General features: G+C 38.7%; 1 protein-coding gene across 1 annotated transcript; it reads left to right on the top strand.

The window, feature by feature from the left end:
* Positions 1-618: 618 nt before the first annotated feature.
* zdhhc9 (zinc finger DHHC-type palmitoyltransferase 9) lies at positions 619-20,305 on the top strand. The gene is made up of 10 exons (XM_055158982.1): positions 619-678; positions 793-1,397; positions 6,972-7,132; positions 10,316-10,474; positions 12,367-12,504; positions 13,782-13,830; positions 14,181-14,283; positions 17,467-17,570; positions 17,656-17,737; positions 18,160-20,305. The coding sequence occupies exons 2-10, from the start codon at positions 1,234-1,236 to the stop codon at positions 18,340-18,342; spliced, it is 1,143 nt and encodes a 380-aa protein (XP_055014957.1). The 5' UTR covers positions 619-678; positions 793-1,233; the 3' UTR covers positions 18,343-20,305.
* Positions 20,306-20,510: the final 205 nt, after the last annotated feature.

Here is a 20,510-nt window from a genome sequence, read left to right as displayed (position 1 = left end):
AAGCAGGTGACAGACCATCCACCACAACATGACATAGTGAACTTTAAACAGTGCCTTTTAAAATGGGGTCTAAATAGGCAGGGCAACATTAAAAGAGACGAGTGCTGAAGAAAATCGTCATATGCACAGCTAAACAGAACAATTTTGAACCTAGATTTAAACATTGTCAGAGCTGAGGTGTCCCTCATCTTCAGGAAGACTGTTCCAGATTTCAGCTGCATAAAACTGAAATGCTGACTCCCCATGTTTAGTCTTGACTCTGGGCACCAGCAGGAGGCTGGCCCCTGAGGTCCTCAGAGCGTGAGATGGTTCAGGAGCATATGGCACTAACAACAATATTAGGCTATTACTAATCCAGTGTCATAGTACAGTAAAATATCACGAAGTTGGTCAAATTACATTTATTTCACGTAGCTAAGTGAAAGTTTATGGTTAATGTAATATAATCTATTTGTTGTGTGTTTTGTTACACCCTTAAATACTGAGACAGCTGTTTTAATATATCTATATAAAAATGAATTTACGGTTTGTCATATGTTGGTGTTTTTGTTCAACCTGTTCTGCCCCTTTAAGATTAGACATTTCAATCTAGGCGTGTTTTCTGCTGCCATTGACTAAAAGCGAGTTCTGCTATCTGCAGGAAAAACCACATTAAGCAGCGCAAGCGCCCTCACCACTGTAATTTCTCTATTTTTGTTAAGTATTGTAGTTATTGTTGTATTCATTTTTATCCGTGCGTTTTGACAACCTTACTGGGCATTTTCTGTGAGTATTTGTTTCATATTTTTGCAGATTAGAGATGATATGAATGTCAGCCGGTCAAGGTCCGCTCTCATGCAGTCTTCGCCTGCCTCTTGTGGGAAACATCTGTCGCAGGCTTTCGGATGATTTTGCGCTCGCTCCGTGCCTCTCCTCAACAGAGACGGACCGAAACCGTGTTTTTGAGCATTAGTGTTGAAATGACATGCTGCAGTAAGACGGGAAACGGCCCGGGAATATTAGGCTACGGATTAAATAAATTGATGATGTGACTGCGACACTACTACGCGAGGAAAATGGTTCACAGCCTTGATTTTGCTCACGCTGTTTCGGTATTATTAACTGGACTCTTTGTTTTCACTTAATTGTCATTTCAATCTTGAGGACATTGTTCTATTTCCTGAGCACTCCCCTGGTTATCCTGCGGCAGTAGGCTACACCATCCTCCACATCCCGACCGTTGGAGGCAGCATCATGTCGGCGGTGATGATAACGAGGAAGGTGCGCAAATGGGAGAAGCTCCCGGGCAAGAACAGCTTCTGTTGCGACGGCAGGGTGATGATGGCCCGGCAAAAGGGAGTCTTCTATCTAACCCTGTTCCTCATCGTGGGGACCTGCTCTCTCTTCTTCGCATTTGAGTAAGTACTATAAACATATCTTATCCTAGCAGCAAGATTTACTGTTCACAGGCCTAATTGTGTATACCTCAATAGGAAATATCAAAAATAAATGGGTGGGTCTACATAAATGCAAACCCTTAACCCTAATTTCAAATGTGGCCTAAAATGTGCCAAATTTAAAACAAGTTTAGGGCTACATTGCAGGCTTCAACAGGCCTGTTATATTAGGCCCCTGCTCAGTGACTCTTCACCCATCTGTAACTGACACTGCTGATCCCTCCTTACTGTAGCTTTAAAGGAGTTCTGCCCTTATCAGTATTAGTCGTTTATGGCATCTGTAAAGGTAATATGATACGTACAATCAACATTCGCTTGTGCTTTCTGACTCCTGTGACCTGTGGCCTACTCTGTGACATATTAGTAACAAATCTGCCCTGAAAGCCTGGCTCTGCTGAGTTACTGGCAAATCTTTCCACAGAAGAAAATGTATGTGATTGATCCCTTGTGGAGATGTTAAATATTTAATGACTTTAGCTGTTCAGCCTCATATTTGCTCAGAAAGGTTAGCTATGCTGTTGGCCAAGCAGTTCTTAGTTCCTTAGTAGTTACACCTAAGTAGAGGGAATTTCCTATATGATTTTTTACTAGAAAAGAAGCACTGTAAATAATCTTCTATCCAAACTTTTGATTAAATGTGTTGGAGCAATAATTACAAGCGGTCATTCAATCACTACTGATTGCTGGTTGCACTATTTGCCCCATTTACCCACAATGATTTATTGACAGAATATAATGATGCACAATCTTGCCACACTGTACATATGGCCTTCACTGGTGTGTGTAAAATGATACCAGGGCAATATGATTTAAGGCAGTGTAGCCTCAGCCCTACCCAAGCCCTGCCATCTCTTTGCACTGCACTATTATTGAGTTGAGACACAAGTAGCTGTTGTCCAGAGCGGAGAGAGAGAGGCGGCTCAGATTCAGCACCATGGTCGAGCAGGGCTGTGTGCGGGTTAATGGCTGCCAGGCTGTTGGTCGACTCTGTTCATATTACAACTGAACCTTATTATCTCTATCAGGGATGATATTATTGTCGAGATTAGACCAGTCAACTTTGGCTTCTTTTTTCAAAGTTCATCATATCTGACAAAGCATCTTGTGAGGCCCAAGCTCCCCATTGAGCTCAAATCTAAGCAGCAGGTTTGCTAGTATGATTGTGTGACATTATGATTTGGTTTGCTTTTTGGATTGATTTAGGGTGCATTAAAATTTGTTCAGTTTCAGCCCAGTTCACTGGTTGGTCTTATACTAGTCCAGGTTTAGTCCCAGTTTAGTCTCATTTTTAATGGATGTGTTAAATGAGTGAATGCTCTGTTAAAGACACACGTTAGGCAAAACCAGAGTTTTTTATAAAATCAAGACTAAATCTAGTCTTAATGATTTAATTTGGTCACAATTTCACTAGTGTAAATATGTCAGTTGAAAGGCCATAATATTATTGCCATGAATTTTGTTTGACAAGTTTTGAAATTGTGGTTGCTAAATCACTATAACAATATCTTTAGCTAATAATGCTGACTGTTTTATTATCCTTAAAAGGTTGATTGTTTTGGTGCTGAGAATTCTCATAATACCCATGTATTTTGGTTGAGCCCAATGATCTATTTCTGTACTTTAATTGTAGTTTGGTCATCATATAGAAGGCAGTACTTGTACTGGCTCATATATCATTTTTATCACTAGCCATCAGCATAAAGCAAACGGAGCTCTTGCTGGGTTTAATTTGTGCTAAACAGCGGAAGCAAGGATCCATAAACGGGAAAAAACTATTAGGAACAAATAAAATCTACGTGGAAAGCGACCTTACAGCTAGACTAATCATCTTCTATTATAACAAACAGGATTGAGTGGATTACTGTAAAGGGCCACTAAAGTAAAAGAGCCCAGGATGCAGGAGCACATATGCACATGTGGTGATGGTGCACTACAGCTGTATGTGGTGCCTCACTGGCCCTTAGCTCCTCGCAGCTCCCACCCTGTCTCTTCACCAGCCAATGGGGGGCAGCTCCTGGTCCCAGCTAAACAAGCGGTAACATGATTTATGCCCACTGAGACTAGATGCTCCATTTACAGTGAGCTTTGTGCAGTGCTTTGTTCTGTGGAAGGCACTAGGCCAGCTCAGTCTCTATAGTTTGTCCATATTTGTATTATTTGTTTAATGCTAATATTTTTCTATCAGAGCCATTTTGTTGTTTTATTTAGTTTATTCATAATTCTGACTCCCCCTACATGTGGACATAGTGACGAGTGATGTAATCAGTAATCCCAGCTTTAATCCTAGTTACAGAATACAGACATTTGCTGACATTTTGTCTCTTGTGTGGTATTTAAAGGTTGCATAATGAAGAGTGACTTAGTCTGGACGATATGTTTTAGCTTTAAACAGAATGCACATGTGTAAAGACCGTCATGCTTGTTTTTCTAGTTATAAGATCATCAAAGAGACAATATAATGATCATATAAAATACTACATAGAAAACAATATGTATTCTTTACAGAAATGTATTGAAAAGAAAGTGAATTCTCTATTTTCTACAGTACTCATAAACCTGGTGGAAAAAGGCCAGTGAGTGCAAATGTTTCCGTACATAATTCATTGATGGCATGATTCGTGCAGGTTGACAACAGCTCACATTTGTTTAAGTATTAATAAAATCACAAGATAAAAAGCTTGAAGAAAAAGTCCTGAGTCATAATGACATTCCCTTGTAATCCCGGATAGCCCCATGACCTCATTAGGAAGCCATTAATGTAATTCAATGCAGTGTTGTGCTTTTTTTTTTTTCAAATGAAGTCTGTTCACGCTTTTAGGGGAGTAAAGGATTTGTCATTCTTATGCAATTCCTACAGTTATGTTATCTGTTTTGCCTTTAGCTGCTCAAGCTGTTTTTATACTGTGTGGATTAGTCAGTGATCTTTTTATTTTTATTACATTTTATTTAACCTTTATTTAAACAGGGAATAAAGCAATTACAAATTACAACATACATACAAACAATAAAATTACATGGATCACAGGTTAGGAAAACAAATGCACATTATTGAGGGGATCTCTGATGATTTCACCTTCGATTTAAAAGGATTTAAGGACAAGCGCTCGGTCAATTTCCAGTCTTTCTGCAACATGTTCCTGGCAAAAGGAGCTGAGTGGACAAAGACTTTCTTACCCAGCTTTTTGTGGCTATAAGGAACAGAAAGCAACAGCTGACCATTCAGCTATTTGATTCATTTGATCATTTTTTCAGAAGTGTAATCTCCACTGCTGTGCACATACTTTAAATAGTTCAAAACAAATAGTTAAGGCATTCGTTATACTGCTTGTGGTTCCTATTGACATCATAATAAGACAGTTCATTCTGTGTGAACACTAACAGCCTAAAAACGTAACTACATTTCCAAAGGCTTGTCCCAACACACTTATGGAGCATAATACACATTTTCATTATTGACACTAGATTTAATTTGATAATTGAACTATCATAGAAGTAGGCAGATGACTGAATGAGGACAAGGTGCTCTGTTGTTGCTTGACCTGATGGACTTGGTCTGGAGTTGACTGAGTGGAGTTTGTGATGATGACCACACACACAGCACCTCCCTGTTCCTCTGCACTTCAGGAAATGGTCGCACACAGGAAGGACGCAAGGGGCTGATGGGAAGAAATGATAGAGTGTGCCTTCAAATACCAAGCAGTCATCATTATGGGGATTAGACTGCATCGACAGGCTGCCTTCCTCCTTCTCTGGTCGACATCTCTGCACCACAAATAGTGCACACATAACTCACAGGCCTGTTGGCTGGAAACTGACATCGATCTGAACTCTGCAGGTTGTTGTTTCCATTAGAGTGCAGTAGGAAGTGCAGGAAACAGCTCAGACGGGTTGAGCAGGTGTGTGTGTTTCCAGCAGGTGTGTGTGTGTGTGTGGCCACAGGTATGCTGTCAGACTGGAGCACGTGGAGGGGAAGGCAGACAGGAGTGGTTTGTACTGTGTCATGTGTATAAAAACAGTGTATATGGAATAGTACTGTATGAGCCAGTACATTAGATGTGTGGTTTGTAATAGGAGACAATATAGACCATGATCCTTTGCTCTATTACAGAAATTCAGTTGGAACAATAACCTAGTCTTTACTGTGTTCAGCCTTAATGAATTATGACTGCACAAAAGGTTGTCATAGCATTTTGCCTTCCTACAGCATTTTACTACAAAAGGTTAATATCACTGTACAGTCATATTTGGATATATGTAGGTCTGCTACAAGCAAATAAAATAATTTTCACAAATCATAATAATAGAAGCTATACTAATAATAGTCATAATGTGAATATTACTTTATTCTAAACTGTTAAGGCACTTCTCTGTGTTGTAATACTATAGCATCTGTTGTTATGTGATACTGTTAAAACTCCTTGGCTTATGGGGCTCATGACATACATCCCAGAAAACTGTATCAGCTCTAGCAGGTTCATTGTGGAACATACTGAAAATAGCACCTCTGCTTTAGTGTCACTATGACAAATGAGTTTGTGTCACTGCTTTTTCTGTGTAGGATGTGCCACTCAAACCTTCTCTGCCAAGCTGATGAATGCAGATACATTAGTGTTTAACTCTGGGAAAACCTTGAAAGCATGTCTTCTCGATGTTAATGGAAAATAATTAGCCTCCACGCACATATCTTATGTACTGTAAGGCATTGCTTGAATTATGATGGATGTACTGTGAATATTTATATAGGCATCCAAGTGAGAACTCAATACAATCTCAAGTTTTAGTTGGCGTTTAATTTGTATGAAGTCTGCAGTGGACATTAGTGATGCATTATGAATATGAGCAGATCATACAGAGTCAGGTTTTAACTATTTATTAAGGGATGCAGAAGCCAGGGCTGCTGTTCTGTACTGTGCAGTGTTTATCGCTCTGTTTATCCCTTGTGCCCTAGTGATTTTAGACTCGACCCCTAGGTTTAGAAAATGTCTCCCCTTTCGCCAAGAAGGTGAGGAGACTGTGGAAATCCGCTTCTTATTCAGTTGTGCTTAACCATCAATAAAGTTCACAACCTTGCACTTAATACAAGACCTTTTTATATTTTTTATTTCTCTAGTTATAAACGCTGATCAAATTCAATGGATACAGTTATTAAATCACTGTAATTATTTGGAATGCCCTTGGCAAACAACAACATCTGCTAACTCTTTAGTTTAGAGAATGACATGAACTCTTATGAACTTATGAAATGTATTAGTTTAGTTAAAATTGTATCTTTTCTCAAATGCTATTGCTTTTGGTGTGTTTAAAATGTGCACTGTAAACTGTAAACGGAAATTATTTTTGCTCTTCATACTTGTGCAGCTGACTAGTTTTTGCCTAATGTTAATTTTATAATTATTTATGTTTTTGATTTGTTTGTATTATGATTTTAATGTCATATTTCTTATTCTGTAAAGCACTTTGAATTACTTTGTGTACAAACTGTGCTTGCCTTGCCTGAAGTAACTAATGAAATGTTTGTATTTGTGTTTCTTGCAGGTGTCCATACCTAGCTGTCCACTTGTCTCCTGCCATCCCTGTTTTCGCTGCTGTCCTCTTCCTCTTTGTCATGGCCATGCTGCTGAGGACCAGCTTCAGTGACCCTGGGGTGCTGCCTCGGGCTCTCCCAGATGAAGCCACCTTCATTGAGATGGAGATTGGTAAGACACAAGATTATTGCATTTCCACAATAGGAATAAACACTATAATGTCATTGAAAATACTTTCCAGATATCTACACTTCTCTTTAGTTAGTTATTAAACACTGGAACTGAAATGTCTCCACCAATTTATATAATAATTTATGAGAATAGATTTTACCATTGCGCCTCTGTTTCACCTCCAAATGTGTTTAGTCTGTGCTGATAACAATGCCCTGGCAACACCCTGTTATCTACAGCTATTCAATGGTGAAGTCAATAGAACTCAGTGGGTCAGTTGTGCAAACATGCTATTCCTCAATGCATTTCTTCTTTTGCTTTTTGTGTACAATATATGAAGTTAAAGCTGCCATTTTGTACTGAGCAGGTGGGATTATAAAACAATCTACACCCGTCAGAATCTGAAATAAAGATGGTTATTTGCTAGAAACAAACAAACAAACAAACAGAATTATTTTCATGTGTATTTTATGCCCTCCTTCCCAGCTCTCTTTTGTGGTATCAGATATAACTGGTTATAGTCACTGTGCATGTGTGTGTCAGAGGTGAGCAGATCTCAAAAGGGTGTGAAGTCCTTTGAGAGTCACTTCTCTCATCACAGCTCTGACTCACGTATGACCGAGACTGAGGCTTTACTGCAAAGAATAGTGACTCAAACATATACCTGGCTGCTATGAATTGAAAGACGATTTATGAGTTTGTGTATTTTATATTTTTGTTGTTATAAAAACAAGACCCTTTATTTGTTGGTCAGCTAAAGGCTTGCCAATTACTGAACTAAATGGGGCATGGAATTGGCAAAAGCTCTCAACTCTCAAAAATCTCTCTGATCCAACAAAATATTTGACCCAAAATGCACTGACCAGACAAGAAAAGTATGCTAAATTGTATATTTGCACTTTTTCTTTCTCTTGTTGTCTGTATAAATCCTTATCTAAATTAAATAATGTAGCTACAATGACTAATGGTAGACAAAAGGCCTACATCCTTGTTGTATTGTGATTAAATCTATATTTGGGACACTCCCATAGTCCATAGATATTAAAAGACCACACTCAAATATACAAAATAAAGAAAAAAGAAAAAATGTGTTTGGTAATGTTGGTATTTTACACTGGATACCATTCATACAACCCTGTTGATTTAGGTGGGCTTTATCTGTTGTGTATTCATATTGCATTATAAGTTTGAATGCATTTTAAGAGAATTTTAACAAGTTCACTAGTCAGCACTATTTTTCAGTACGTTTTTATGTCTGTCTTTTTCTTGACCTTTTATGTTCATTAGACTGAGGCCCTCATTCCCTGAACAGAAGTGGTCATGGCTTCCCTTTTTAGTTTCATATTTTACATTCCCCCTGACAACTGTAAACCTGAAATAGCCAGACATTCATCATTCACCGCCCTAAACTGGGTCACTTGTAGCCTTCTGTGGAGTAACAAAAAATGACAAAAATCTCACCATTCACCATCCCCAGCTTTTCATTCTGAGCTGTTAAAAAGTGTAGGCCTGGAGTGTCTTTGTTATTGCTACAGTCAGATGTGGGCGAGCTAATAGAGGGCTGAGGCAGGTACCATGTGTACAGTGACTGCAGAGGGACTGTGGATGCTGCTGTAAGGCTGTAGCCTGTTAGACACTGGTCCCATGGGGGGGTGTTAATGTGAGTACAAGCTTCCTCCTGGAATATGTAATACCACAGCAGACTTTGCTCCCCCAGCCCATGAGAGAGCCATTATCCCCCAAGATGACTCATTCATTCTGCACTGTCTAATCCTCCAGACACAAATTCAGCAGCAGTTTCTGGCATGGGATACAGTTCACTTTTAGATTTGACTAAATACTTTGATACATCTTAATTTAAACCATCATTTAATAGCAATACAATGGGCTGGGCATTATGAAGCAAAAAATATATCTCTATATATTTTGCAATATCTCGATATATACTGTATATATCTCCATATCTGTACAGGAAAAATACCCCACCACCACAACCACCACCACTACTGCAAAAACAAATATGCCAAATTCCACAAGGTCTTTTTTATTTTTAGGTCTTAGTTTATTCCTACAATTCATGTAGCAACAAAGTGCTTCTGCACCTGTATACAAAAATAATAATTTTACTAAAATAAAGGAATACATTATACATATTGCCTTCTTTTCATTCAAAAATAAAACAAATCAAGTCAGACTCATCTTTGCGTTAACGCTGTTAACTGTACGATAACCATAACCATGAGCTCCTTTAGCAGAGTAAGCTCGGGAGGTTCCTTATTTGAATAGATCCATGTTTCTAACCAGTGGTAAGGAGCTCTGAGGTATCCCACAAGCCACTGCGCAGATAAACTGAACGTTTCCAAATACTATTGTTCTAAGTTTATACACTACAGCAGATTATTAATTCAAATCTTTTGCTGAAATAAACTTTACATTACTATACTATATATTACCATAACTTTTATAGAGGCTGTCTATTGTTTGTTATGACTGTCTGTGAAACACTTGCCCCTCAAGAATCTTGAAGTAACTTCAATAAAATAAGTATCTAAGAACACATTCGCATGTACATTGACAATGGGATGGAGTCGTGGGATACCACATTCATGCCAGTTTTATATTGCCATGTAATGTTTTATTGTGTGTTCTTAATGTTTTAAATCACTCCATTTTGTTTCCTCTAAACAGGTCTCAATGTATCATGGATTTCCGGAGCTGTATTCTCAGAAACCATTCTAGAAAAAGACACATTACTGTTATGTTCCATTAACCCCTCGATTACCCTCTATAGTATGTTACAGTACATTTGCAGCCTGCTCTTCATTAGCTTGCCTCACTGTGCTCCAGACCCCTGCTGAGTAACATAATGGCAAAGAGGTAAATGTATGTAGAAAGAAGCAGTGTGTATATCGCTGTGGGGTTTAGTATAATAGGAATGAACACTCATAAATTCATTTCAGTAGCCCATTTCTGCTCAGACCCCAACATAAATATTGTATTGAGTTTTCAAGGTCCACCTGTTCAGATTTGTACCTCATTTTCTGTAGCCATTGTCAACACTTGCTCATTCTTCACAAAATATGCAGGAGGAAGATCCCAGTAACTCCCCTAATCCAAAGTCTAGTCATTCAGACAATGAACTTTATGTATTAACAATAAAAGTGCCTTGTGTGTTTTATTCAGAGGCTGCCAACGGAAACGTGCCACCCGGTCAACGCGCCCCACCGAGGATCCGCAACGTGCAAATCAACAACCAGATTGTCAAACTCAAGTATTGCTACACCTGCAAGATCTTCAGACCCCCGCGGGCCTCACACTGCAGCATCTGTGACAACTGCGTCGGTGAGGAAACAATAAGGCTCAAGAGTTTTGTTTATAAAGAGAAAAATCTGGAGAAAATAGCTTGTTTTTAAAGCTTGTGCAGGAAAAGTGAGGGCCTTGAAATGCCCTTGAAATAATGAACAAATTGTTTATTAAGAATGACTCAGGCTTAGTAACTACTTAAAGTCGCAATATGTAATTTAATCAAAAAAATATATTGTGTTTTTTCATATTGGTTGTTTTTATTGCACTGAAAACTTAGAAAAACAGGTGTCCTTACTTAGTCCGAGTAGGTTTCCAGCTCATCGACCCTGTCTCTTATTTGGCCTGGAAGAGCGCCTCCTCCTGCTTGTTTACATGGAAATGTTTTAGCTATAATTTTCTACATTATGGCATAAAACCTTAGCCTGATTCATCAGCCGGTTTCACTTTGTGGAAATCGCCTGACCTCTCAGAATTTTTTCGCTTGATGGTAGGCGGGTACTTTTTTTTTAAATTTAACCAGTCGCTGCTATTTGGTTGTGACTTATGTTAACAGGGCTAACTGGTATATTAAGTTTTTCCCAAATCCTGTAGGAAGAAGGGCAATAACGTCTTTCCCCTTGATAAAATTCCTCAAACATTCTCTTTGTTCCAGCTTTTAATCCTCAGTCTCGGGAATTGTTGCCAACACAGAATGTATGCCTCTTCGCTTGATTTGCTGGTGCCCGAACTCTTACTTCCAGGGTTTTTTGTGAACCATCTAGTGTATTCTGATTCCTGACCTAGTCGCTGGAGCAAAAGGAAATTGAGCGGAGGCCTTAGGTGGCACCAGCCTGGCTAATAAAACATATCTATCTCCATGGAGAATGTTCTGAAGGATGGTTTTCAACTCCAGTTTTCTTGGAACCAGGCAGGGACATGCCAACTCCAGAAAGATTAGGGGTTAGAGTATTAATAAAGTAATTACTAAGCCAGAATCATTCTTGACAACGATTTGTTCATTGTGAGTTCAGTCTGTTCAAATCTAATGAAAGTATAGTAAGTCGTTGTAAAGTGTGAACGCTCCATTTTGCTCCTGATAATAGAAAGCATTTGAAGCTTAGAGACAGGCAGGTGTTTGGTCCAAAAATAGAAAAAATAGGTGAAAATAGCTGTTATTTATGTCTTAACTTTATTTTAAGAGATTCTTTTAAAACTAAAAATGTCTTTGTCTAACTCCATTTGGCTTGTGATTAAAGAAAGTGTTTGAAGCTTATAGACTGACAGGTGATATGGGAGTGCACAGAGGCAGCTCAGAGAGAAATGCTCAGTCATCCTGAAGACTGCCATTTCTTTGTTCAAATGCTGTCGACAGGTTCACTTTAATCTGGTGTCACAGAATTCCCCAATCACTTTTTAATATAAGATTATACTATGATTATATAAGATAATATAGGTTGGGAATGAAAGTACAGCCAAATGTTTTTAACTAGCTGTTGTCTGTTTGAAATATAATGATTTTAACTTAATAGAATGTAATTTTCACTTCATTCAAGACAAAGTTAGTACAAACCCTCTGAATTGTTTTTCTCAATATAAGGTAATATTATACGTAACAATACAATATAATCAGCATGTTCTAATATGTGTTTCTGTTGTGAATGATTCAGTGTATTTACACTGTAGCTCAGTACAAGCAACTACATAAAACAACTTTGGTCTACGTATCACAGTACAAATATAATTATGTTGCAGAGCTGTGTGATGCCGAGAAATCATCAATCATGGCTTTATTGAATGTGTCTAGATGTTATCAGTGTCCCTTCCAAATGAGAGCAGAGAAGTAATGACATAAAGGTTTATATTTGGACAACAGTGACACACAGGGCAGTTTAGTTTTATTTTTAACACTGATGTATAATTGATCCAGATGTTCTGTCTCTTGTGACCAGACCGCTTTGATCACCACTGTCCCTGGGTGGGCAATTGTGTGGGCAAGAGGAACTACAGATATTTCTACCTGTTCACACTCTCCTTGTCCCTGCTCACCATCTACATCTTCACTTTCGATATTGTCCACGTGGCTATGCGTAAGTAATACTGTCTCCAGCACAGAGCAAGTTCAGATTTGAAAATGTTGCTATAGGGCTATGACAGGTTTGACTTCTCTTTTTTCTAGAACATAGTTAAAATTAACATATTTAAGACTTCTGCAAAAAGTTCACTCATTTTCCCAATTTGGACATTTTTTAGGTTTGAAATTTTACTTCCTTCCTGGAAATTGTGACATCACATTACCATAACTCTTACCCAGCATAACCCCTCTATAATGTGCATGGAAATTATTAACTGACAAATACAAATATTTTTTAAAACTGTCTTTAAAGTATCAGAAAAAATATTTTTTGTGTAAATTGTGTCTAACTTTTTGATAGGATTTTCCCCCAGTGTGATGTTTTAGAGCAGGGGTGCTCAATATATCGATCGCGATCTAACAGTCGATCGCCAAGGTCGTGTGAGTAGATCGCCATGTCTCGTCTCGGACTCGCGTTTGGACTCAGTCTTGTCTCTCACTCAAGGTCTGACACTCAACAAGTGCGATTATATTTCATTACAGCCACTGCTGTTGGCAATAAACTTGTACCGGGGTGCAGGAGCGTGTGGGGCGTCTCAGTGCAGCCTGTGTGCTCATTTGAAACCCGCGGAGACTCTACGGCACATCACAAACACACACGCTCCCTATGCACGGCTTTGTCTGCAACAGCGTGTGCCCTCGTGTACCAGCGTGCATCACAGGGCAGGTTCAACTTCCTAAACATCCTACCTGTCCATCTGGCTCACGTCAGCACGCCGCCCCTCGCCTTTTCACGCTCTCGCTCCTTCCTGCGTACAGCGAAAACAAGCCCCTTCCACAGTGTGCGCTGATTAGAAGAGCAAGACGAAACGTGAAGCAAAAACGAGTCTAAATTTGTGTTGCAGTGTTGGCACAAAGCAGGTCTACAGCATAGAGCGGATCATTTTGACTTGGTCATTTTGTAAGTAGCTCGCATGCTGAAAAAGTGTGAGCACCCCTGTTTTAGAGCATGCTACTTCCTGTCATTTTCAACATATTTTTTTTTACTTTTCTTCAAAAATAGCTTCTTGATCGGTGTAAAACTATAATTTATTAAGTTAAATTAAAAATGAAGTCAAAATTAGAGAAACATCAAAGCACATACACACTATACATTCCCATATAAACAAGTTATGAGTAGAAGTATGGGGTAAAAGAATATGTAAATCTGTTGTAAAACTACTATTTGATGTATTTTGCAAATAAATATGAATGTCATGTTTTGATATTGAATTTTACTTGTTTATTTTTCAGGCTCTGTGGTCAGTGGCTTTCTGAACACACTGAAGGAAACACCTGGCACATATCCTTTTATATTAGTTTTATTGCACACTATGGGTGCGTTCACGTTGGTCCCAGTGTAATCCTGGTGCAGACTTGGTTTGGTCCTCCACTAGTCCTAGTTTAGTTCTGGTCTAGTCCAGATTTACTTCTGAGTTCAGTTATAATTTTGATGTAGTGTGACCCTTAAAGCCCTCACTCGTGGACACTGAATAACTTATGTTCTGTTCCTTCATAATTTTCCCTGTCCTTTGCCCCTCCTCTTTGTCTTTTTTCCCTTTCTCTGTTGGTCAATGTTTAATCTCTGTGTTGTCACGTTATAGCATTGATAACTGCTAAACATCTGCTGTTGTTTCTTTAACTGCTCCTCACTGTCATCGAGTTGTTGGTGTGTTTCTTCACTTTGTGGTCAGTAGTGGGACTGACAGGCTTCCACACTTACCTAATCTCTCTGAACCAAACAACCAACGAAGACGTAAGTGCTTTTCAGCTCACAACAGTTGCATAGTCACATCTGATCTCTGCCACTTTGCATCTTGTTTGGTTAGGTTTAACACTACAACAATGAACTGCTCAATGTACCAGTAAATGCACTCATGACTTTAGCTGCAAACTTCAACAATTAGACTTAGACAAACTTAATTGGACCACAAGGGAAATTATTTGGACACAGATCATAACATATTATAATAACAAAGAGAAAAAAAATATGAATGAAAATAAGTAGCAGAAATAGCAAGAGACTGGTGTCAAATAAGGCATAATTATAGAAATGCACAAGTAAAAATGAAATATAGAAATATACTAATAAAAATATATCGCTATATACAAGAGCTCTGAAAAGATGAGCCCCACCTATTTTGTCACAATCACAGACTGTATATATGATTGGACATGGCCAACCCGCAAGCCACCATGTTCCAAATAGTAAGTGACCGTGGGAGCGTTTCCAGCTCCATTGACTTTCCAATTGACTTTATAGTGAAAAATTGTCACCCCTCTCTCTGGAACTGCTGCAGTGAGCCTTGTCATTTTGGTCTTAAAATATTTGTATTAACCTGCTCTACATGATCCTTGTGTTTTTATTTCTCTATATTGTATGTAAATAAATTACTATTCCTAATATGAAATATGGAACTCTGGTCCAAATTCACTCCTATAACTGTTCGCATCGTGAGCTTCACATGGGTGATATCACACTTCCTTAGTCCACTTCTTTATACGGTCTGTGGTCACAGCATTACAACATTTTCAAGCTCAGTTTTGATAGTGAGGAAAACGCTTAGTACTTGATACCAGTTTTGACACCACAATGGTAAAAATGCTAATTTTTTAGACAATATAATGTAATATATGACAGAAAATAGTGGTTTTATTGTTATGTTACCGTTTTGTACTACCTCTGATAAAGATCAAGACCACTGTAAAACTATTCACGAAAGGCACAATTTGCTCCAATTTATGTGATTTTCTTAAGTACTAAAGACAACACTACCATCCAATGACATCGAGTAAAGAAACTAAAACTGTTCATGTTTTTGATAAGAACCACCAAAAGGAGGGTTTATGCTGATTTCAAAATCAGTGTATTTTGAACTCTAGTTACAAGCAGCAATTTTAGGATCACAACAAACTTAAGTACAGATAGAAAGCAGATAGTTTGCTGTGGTTATCTTAAAGAGAGAGGCAGAGGGGAGAAATGAGACATTTGCTCAGACAAAGAGCAGTATATTGAACCCAAGCTGCCTTTTTGTCCTCTTAAACTAATCAAATTACAAGAGAAATGTAGCCAAACATTGTACATTATGTCATAATTTGTCAAACAGAAAAGCTTCTCTTGAAATGCTAATAGCAGCAATTTTATGCTCTGAAATAGACTGCATTATAAAAAGTGCTTAAATGGCTTCTTTTATTCCTAAAATAATTCCTGTCTAAACCCACTGAGCGTGTGAGGAGTGAGCTTCCCGTCTGAGGCTAAATGAGGGGAAAGTATTGATTTGTTGAGCACATTAGAATCGAGTCACTGTTTAGTCACTGCTCTGAGGACAGAGGCCTGATGGGAGGCAGGCTGTGCAGGTGGATGAATAGACAGTGTATGCCAAGTCTCTGAGCCTGTGTATAGTACTTCAAAAGCCTGTGTACTTTATTGAGGTATTTGTGAGCTTTCGTCTGACAGCAGGGGCTCTCACACTAAGCAACAGCAGTGGAGGCTCTGGTCCTATATGCCTGAAAGCTACTGCATGCACTCATACTTTGTAATGATTAATTCATAATCCCTCTGGTTGTGTCCTGTGGGATGTTGGCCTCATTTTTGTACATTTAATCAGTAATGAAGCTCAGTGATGAGCATACACAGTGTGACGCTGGTGCAGGAGTTGACACAATGGCTGTCAGACCCTCTGCTTCAATATTAGTGATTGGACTAATAATAGATGCGTCGATATCTGCAGGGCTGGGCACACCGCCAAAACACTGCAAGGAGGGAGAGGCAGGAGAGGGGCTTAGCATACACACAGTGAAGTGGAAAACTGCAGCAGAAAATGCTGTCTAAAAAGAGGCTCCTGGAGGGCTGTTGCTGGGCTCCATATGGCACATGCTCTGTACTCCGCTCACACACAGGCTACAGCACCTAGAGCTGCTTTGACCTACATTTCACAAACCAAAGTCTTTCTGCAGTGAGTTCTCCACTCCAGTGCCACTGGGTCACTCAGTGCACTCTGAGGTGACTCTGTACGGCTGAACTGAGCATAGAAACACCTCTTAATAATAGTAATAGTCATACTAGTGATGGTAGTCTGTGTGCTGTGATCATTCTGTATGATCTCATTGTGGTTTTAGGTTGTTTATCGTAAAACCACAAGTCTGTGCTGTGTGACAAAGTCAGGTTGACTATTTATTTATGTCTACAAGTAACAGTGAGCAATATTGATACAAATCTATATCTATATCTTTTATTGCGAGTATGATAATCAGAAGATATTTTGTCAGTCCAATAGAAATGTGCCCAAACAATCTTTTAATGTGTTTTTTTTACCATAAACAATATACACAATATACATTTTAAATATAAATACATGTATATGTATATGTAATATATGTACATTTACATGTTTTAATATCTGCCCCTCTCAATGTTGAGATGCTAAAATTAGGGGAAAAAGATAAATTGTTCAAAGGTTGAAGGTAGCATGTGGTTTCTTGGGTTGTGGCTAAATAACGGCTGTATTCATTACGTACATCATGTAGTCTATCTTTAAAGACTGATTCTGTGAGTTTCTGTTATAGAATAAACAAATAAAGTTGGATTCATGTCTGGTGCAGGCTCTAATTAAAGATCCTGTTGTTAAATTGTACAATAAAACTGTTTATGGTTCACCACCAGTACATTTGCAAAGTGTCAGCTACTGTGCTGCCTCTTTTGTCTTTAACACTGATGTTTGGTAGAGATGCATTGGCCTTGCGTATTGTAATTGATGTACACATTGTGATGCAAAACTCCAAATGATCAGTTTGGATGCTTGTAGACGACCATAACCAAGCCTGTGGGATATGGAAACAAGCATTTGAAAGAGTTATGAGTCTTTTTGTTTGGTTGAAGGACACTGAATGTGAAATAACAGATGTTTTGGTAAATAGGTTATTCACATTTTTTCCACAGATCAAAGGGTCGTGGTCAGGGAAGAACCGGGTCCAGAATCCATACAGTCACAAGAACATCATCAAAAACTGCTGTGAGGTGCTCTGTGGGCCCACCTATCCTAGGTAATTATGCGCATGCTACAACCACACAGTGTAGCTTTTACCATCACATATTGATCATTTCTTTTAATATCTTGTTTTACTTCAGTGTGTTGGACAGAAGAGGTCTGATGCAGGATGATTTGGCTGCTCTTCCCTCTGCTAACAACGATACTGCACCACAAACTACGGTGAGCCACATCTACTCTTTTTAATGGGATTATTATGGGACAAAGTTTAGTAGATCTCTGGCTTTTGAAATATTTAACAGTGCAAGAAGAACGGAAATACATTTTAGGCCATTAATGCAAGTAATTTTAGACATTTTTTTTTTTTTTTTAATCTTGAAAACAGCAACAGCAAAAGACAGCTGTTAGAAGCCATGCCTTTTATTATTTCTAAATTTACACATTGTTTTGAATACAGAATTCAGTATTCCATTGTTGTCAGTTTTAATGTTTATAGTCCAAAGCTCAGTGCAAACTCTAATTTTAATATTACATATAGAATTGACATGCCTTTCAACCTGATCATGTTTTTGCCTAGGTATGCAGTTTTGCTCCTCTTGGCATCTCTTAGCACCATGTCTTAGCATCCTGTCCTCTGCCCACAGAAAACCACAGCTCCACTCATCCCAAATGAGCACACTCCTGACGAAGCCAAGGCCAGTGCTGGCTCAGCAGGAGAGAAGAGCCACTCTCCTAAAGAGGAGCAGCCGCCCACCGCCAAACTGCCCCCACTGGCCTCCCCGGAGACTGACGCCGAGACATCCATCGCCAAGGACAAGCCCCACTAACTTTATCAGGGGGCGGAGTCTGTGTCCTTGCCCCACCTCCTCCAGCATTTTGCGCACTCAGGAAATAAACAGTTGAACAATTGGTGTGCGCATCATTCAATCACCTGGTAACACAAGAGTTAATGCAGCGGTTCCTACAGAGACCTCTTAATCAAATATGAACTCTTATGGAAAGATGGAGGACATGATGGGATGTGAGCTGTATCCTGTTTCCTAACACTGCATGGATAAGACTGTGCTGGATACAACAAAAACAGGTCCTCCTTTGGAGCAGCTCATGTGACTGTTGTCCATTATTTAAAATTGCATAGTAATGTGTATTGTGAAAGTATAATCGAGCCATTGGCAAAGTTGTTGTTTTTTTGTGCACATATTACATGCTATGCAAATCACAAGGAAGCTGAGTGAGGTAAATTCATAATGATGTCCAGCAGGGGGCTTTTTAAGTTATTGCTGCAGTCAATGCTGTCACGAACTGATCAAAACAGTCCTTCCATTTTGATACTTCAGTTTGATGAAAAATATAAAATCAGGTGACCATTGGAGTGTTATTGAAGACTTTTCATAAATGACGGCAGACACTTAAAACAGTGCCTTATTGTTGCAGTTGCACTGTCCAATGCAACTAAGATCCACCACCTGTTCATACCTTCAATACCAGTGCTCAGTCAGAGTAAACGGCAACATTATACAGTTTAGTCCAGTGGATCCTCTGGTGTATTATAAAATAGAACTGGCAGATATCATCTTGTTAGAGTCAGTTAAACATCTGTGTTTCTCTGGGAGTATTTGAGTATCGTAATGTTCAAATCAACCCAGTGATGCCAAAATGCATTCTTTGTGGCCTGTTACTGCTGCTGAGAACCACTGATCTAGACTAAACAAAGCAAAAACATAGCCATTGTTAAACTGTACATAGTTTATAAAGTTGTAGTCTTCGGCCAATGAGTGGTGAAACAGATAGGCGCATGTTTTGATATATTTACAGCCGATGTTAGTTTTGACGTGCACTTCCATCTGCAGATCTTCCTGACAGACCTCTGTCTCTTCATCCATGTCTTTCACATCTCATTCAGCCCCTTCTACAGTTATGGAAGATATCCTTTAGCTCGCAGCAGAGCAGCTGTGAATTCACACAGAGATAAACAAGGGACAAGAGAAGCCACTTAGACTATAAAGATATTAGCTGGTAGAGAGAGTTTGTATTAGTGCCTGTGTTTTGTATGCAAGACAGTGTTTGTGAAGTATTATATCAAGTAGAAACCCAGTGTGTCAATAGTATTGCATCAGTTTCAAAACCACAGCAAATATTTCACAATTTGACACTTCTTCAGAATTGAAAAGAATTTGAATTTCCAACTAACCAGAAAGAAAATGAGGAATTACTAAGTATTTAGCTATGCTATGTAAATAAGTATTTATACAGTTAATGATTGTTGAGTGATGACCGGGGCTATGTATCTGAATGGACACTGACTACTGGTTAAAGGCAAATGGCTCCCAATAATATTAATAATGTATAATGTATTTATTTTAATTGTGTTTTCTTTTGTGTGTAGATGCTTGTCATTGGTCATTTTAGCCAAAATGTCACTCTACATTCATCGATCAAGTTTACTTTTTGTATTCAGTTTTAGCTGATAGACTTTAAACCAGTTTCTTTTCTAATATCCTGTAAATTTTTCACGTTTGTGTGATGTCAAGAAATGTAACACATTTGAATAAAACTGTTCACTGAAGTCGGTACCCAAACCAGTCAGTACCTAAACAAGAATGTAACACTGTTAAAGGGATATTTTGGAGCACATTTAAAGGGATTGGTAAACAGTCGTGTGGGTGCCACCATGTTGTAAACAAACCCGAATACTCTGAAATAATAACTTGTTGATTGAACTCTCCACCTTTAGTCTCAACACTGTGATTCTGTGTACTTCATCCTATTAAATTCACTTCTTTTACATTATCAGTGTGTCTGTAAATGAATGCCAAATCCTTTGAACCGTGGGGCTGAAATAGAAGGTTTTGTAACATGAGGACAGTCTGCAGCCCATAAGTGGAATCCAACAATCTGCAACACTTGTGAAGAACTCCTTTGTGTTTTTCATATTGTGTCACTTTCAGCACAGTCTATTATTAGAGTGTAAAGCACAGATGGAGAGAGCACCTTC

Source organism: Boleophthalmus pectinirostris, unplaced genomic scaffold, assembly GCF_026225935.1.
Source record: "Boleophthalmus pectinirostris isolate CB_2022bp ecotype Guang Dong unplaced genomic scaffold, ASM2622593v1 HiC_scaffold_23, whole genome shotgun sequence".
Taxonomy (NCBI): domain Eukaryota; kingdom Metazoa; phylum Chordata; class Actinopteri; order Gobiiformes; family Gobiidae; genus Boleophthalmus; species Boleophthalmus pectinirostris.
This window is presented reverse-complemented; position numbering and strand designations above follow the sequence as displayed.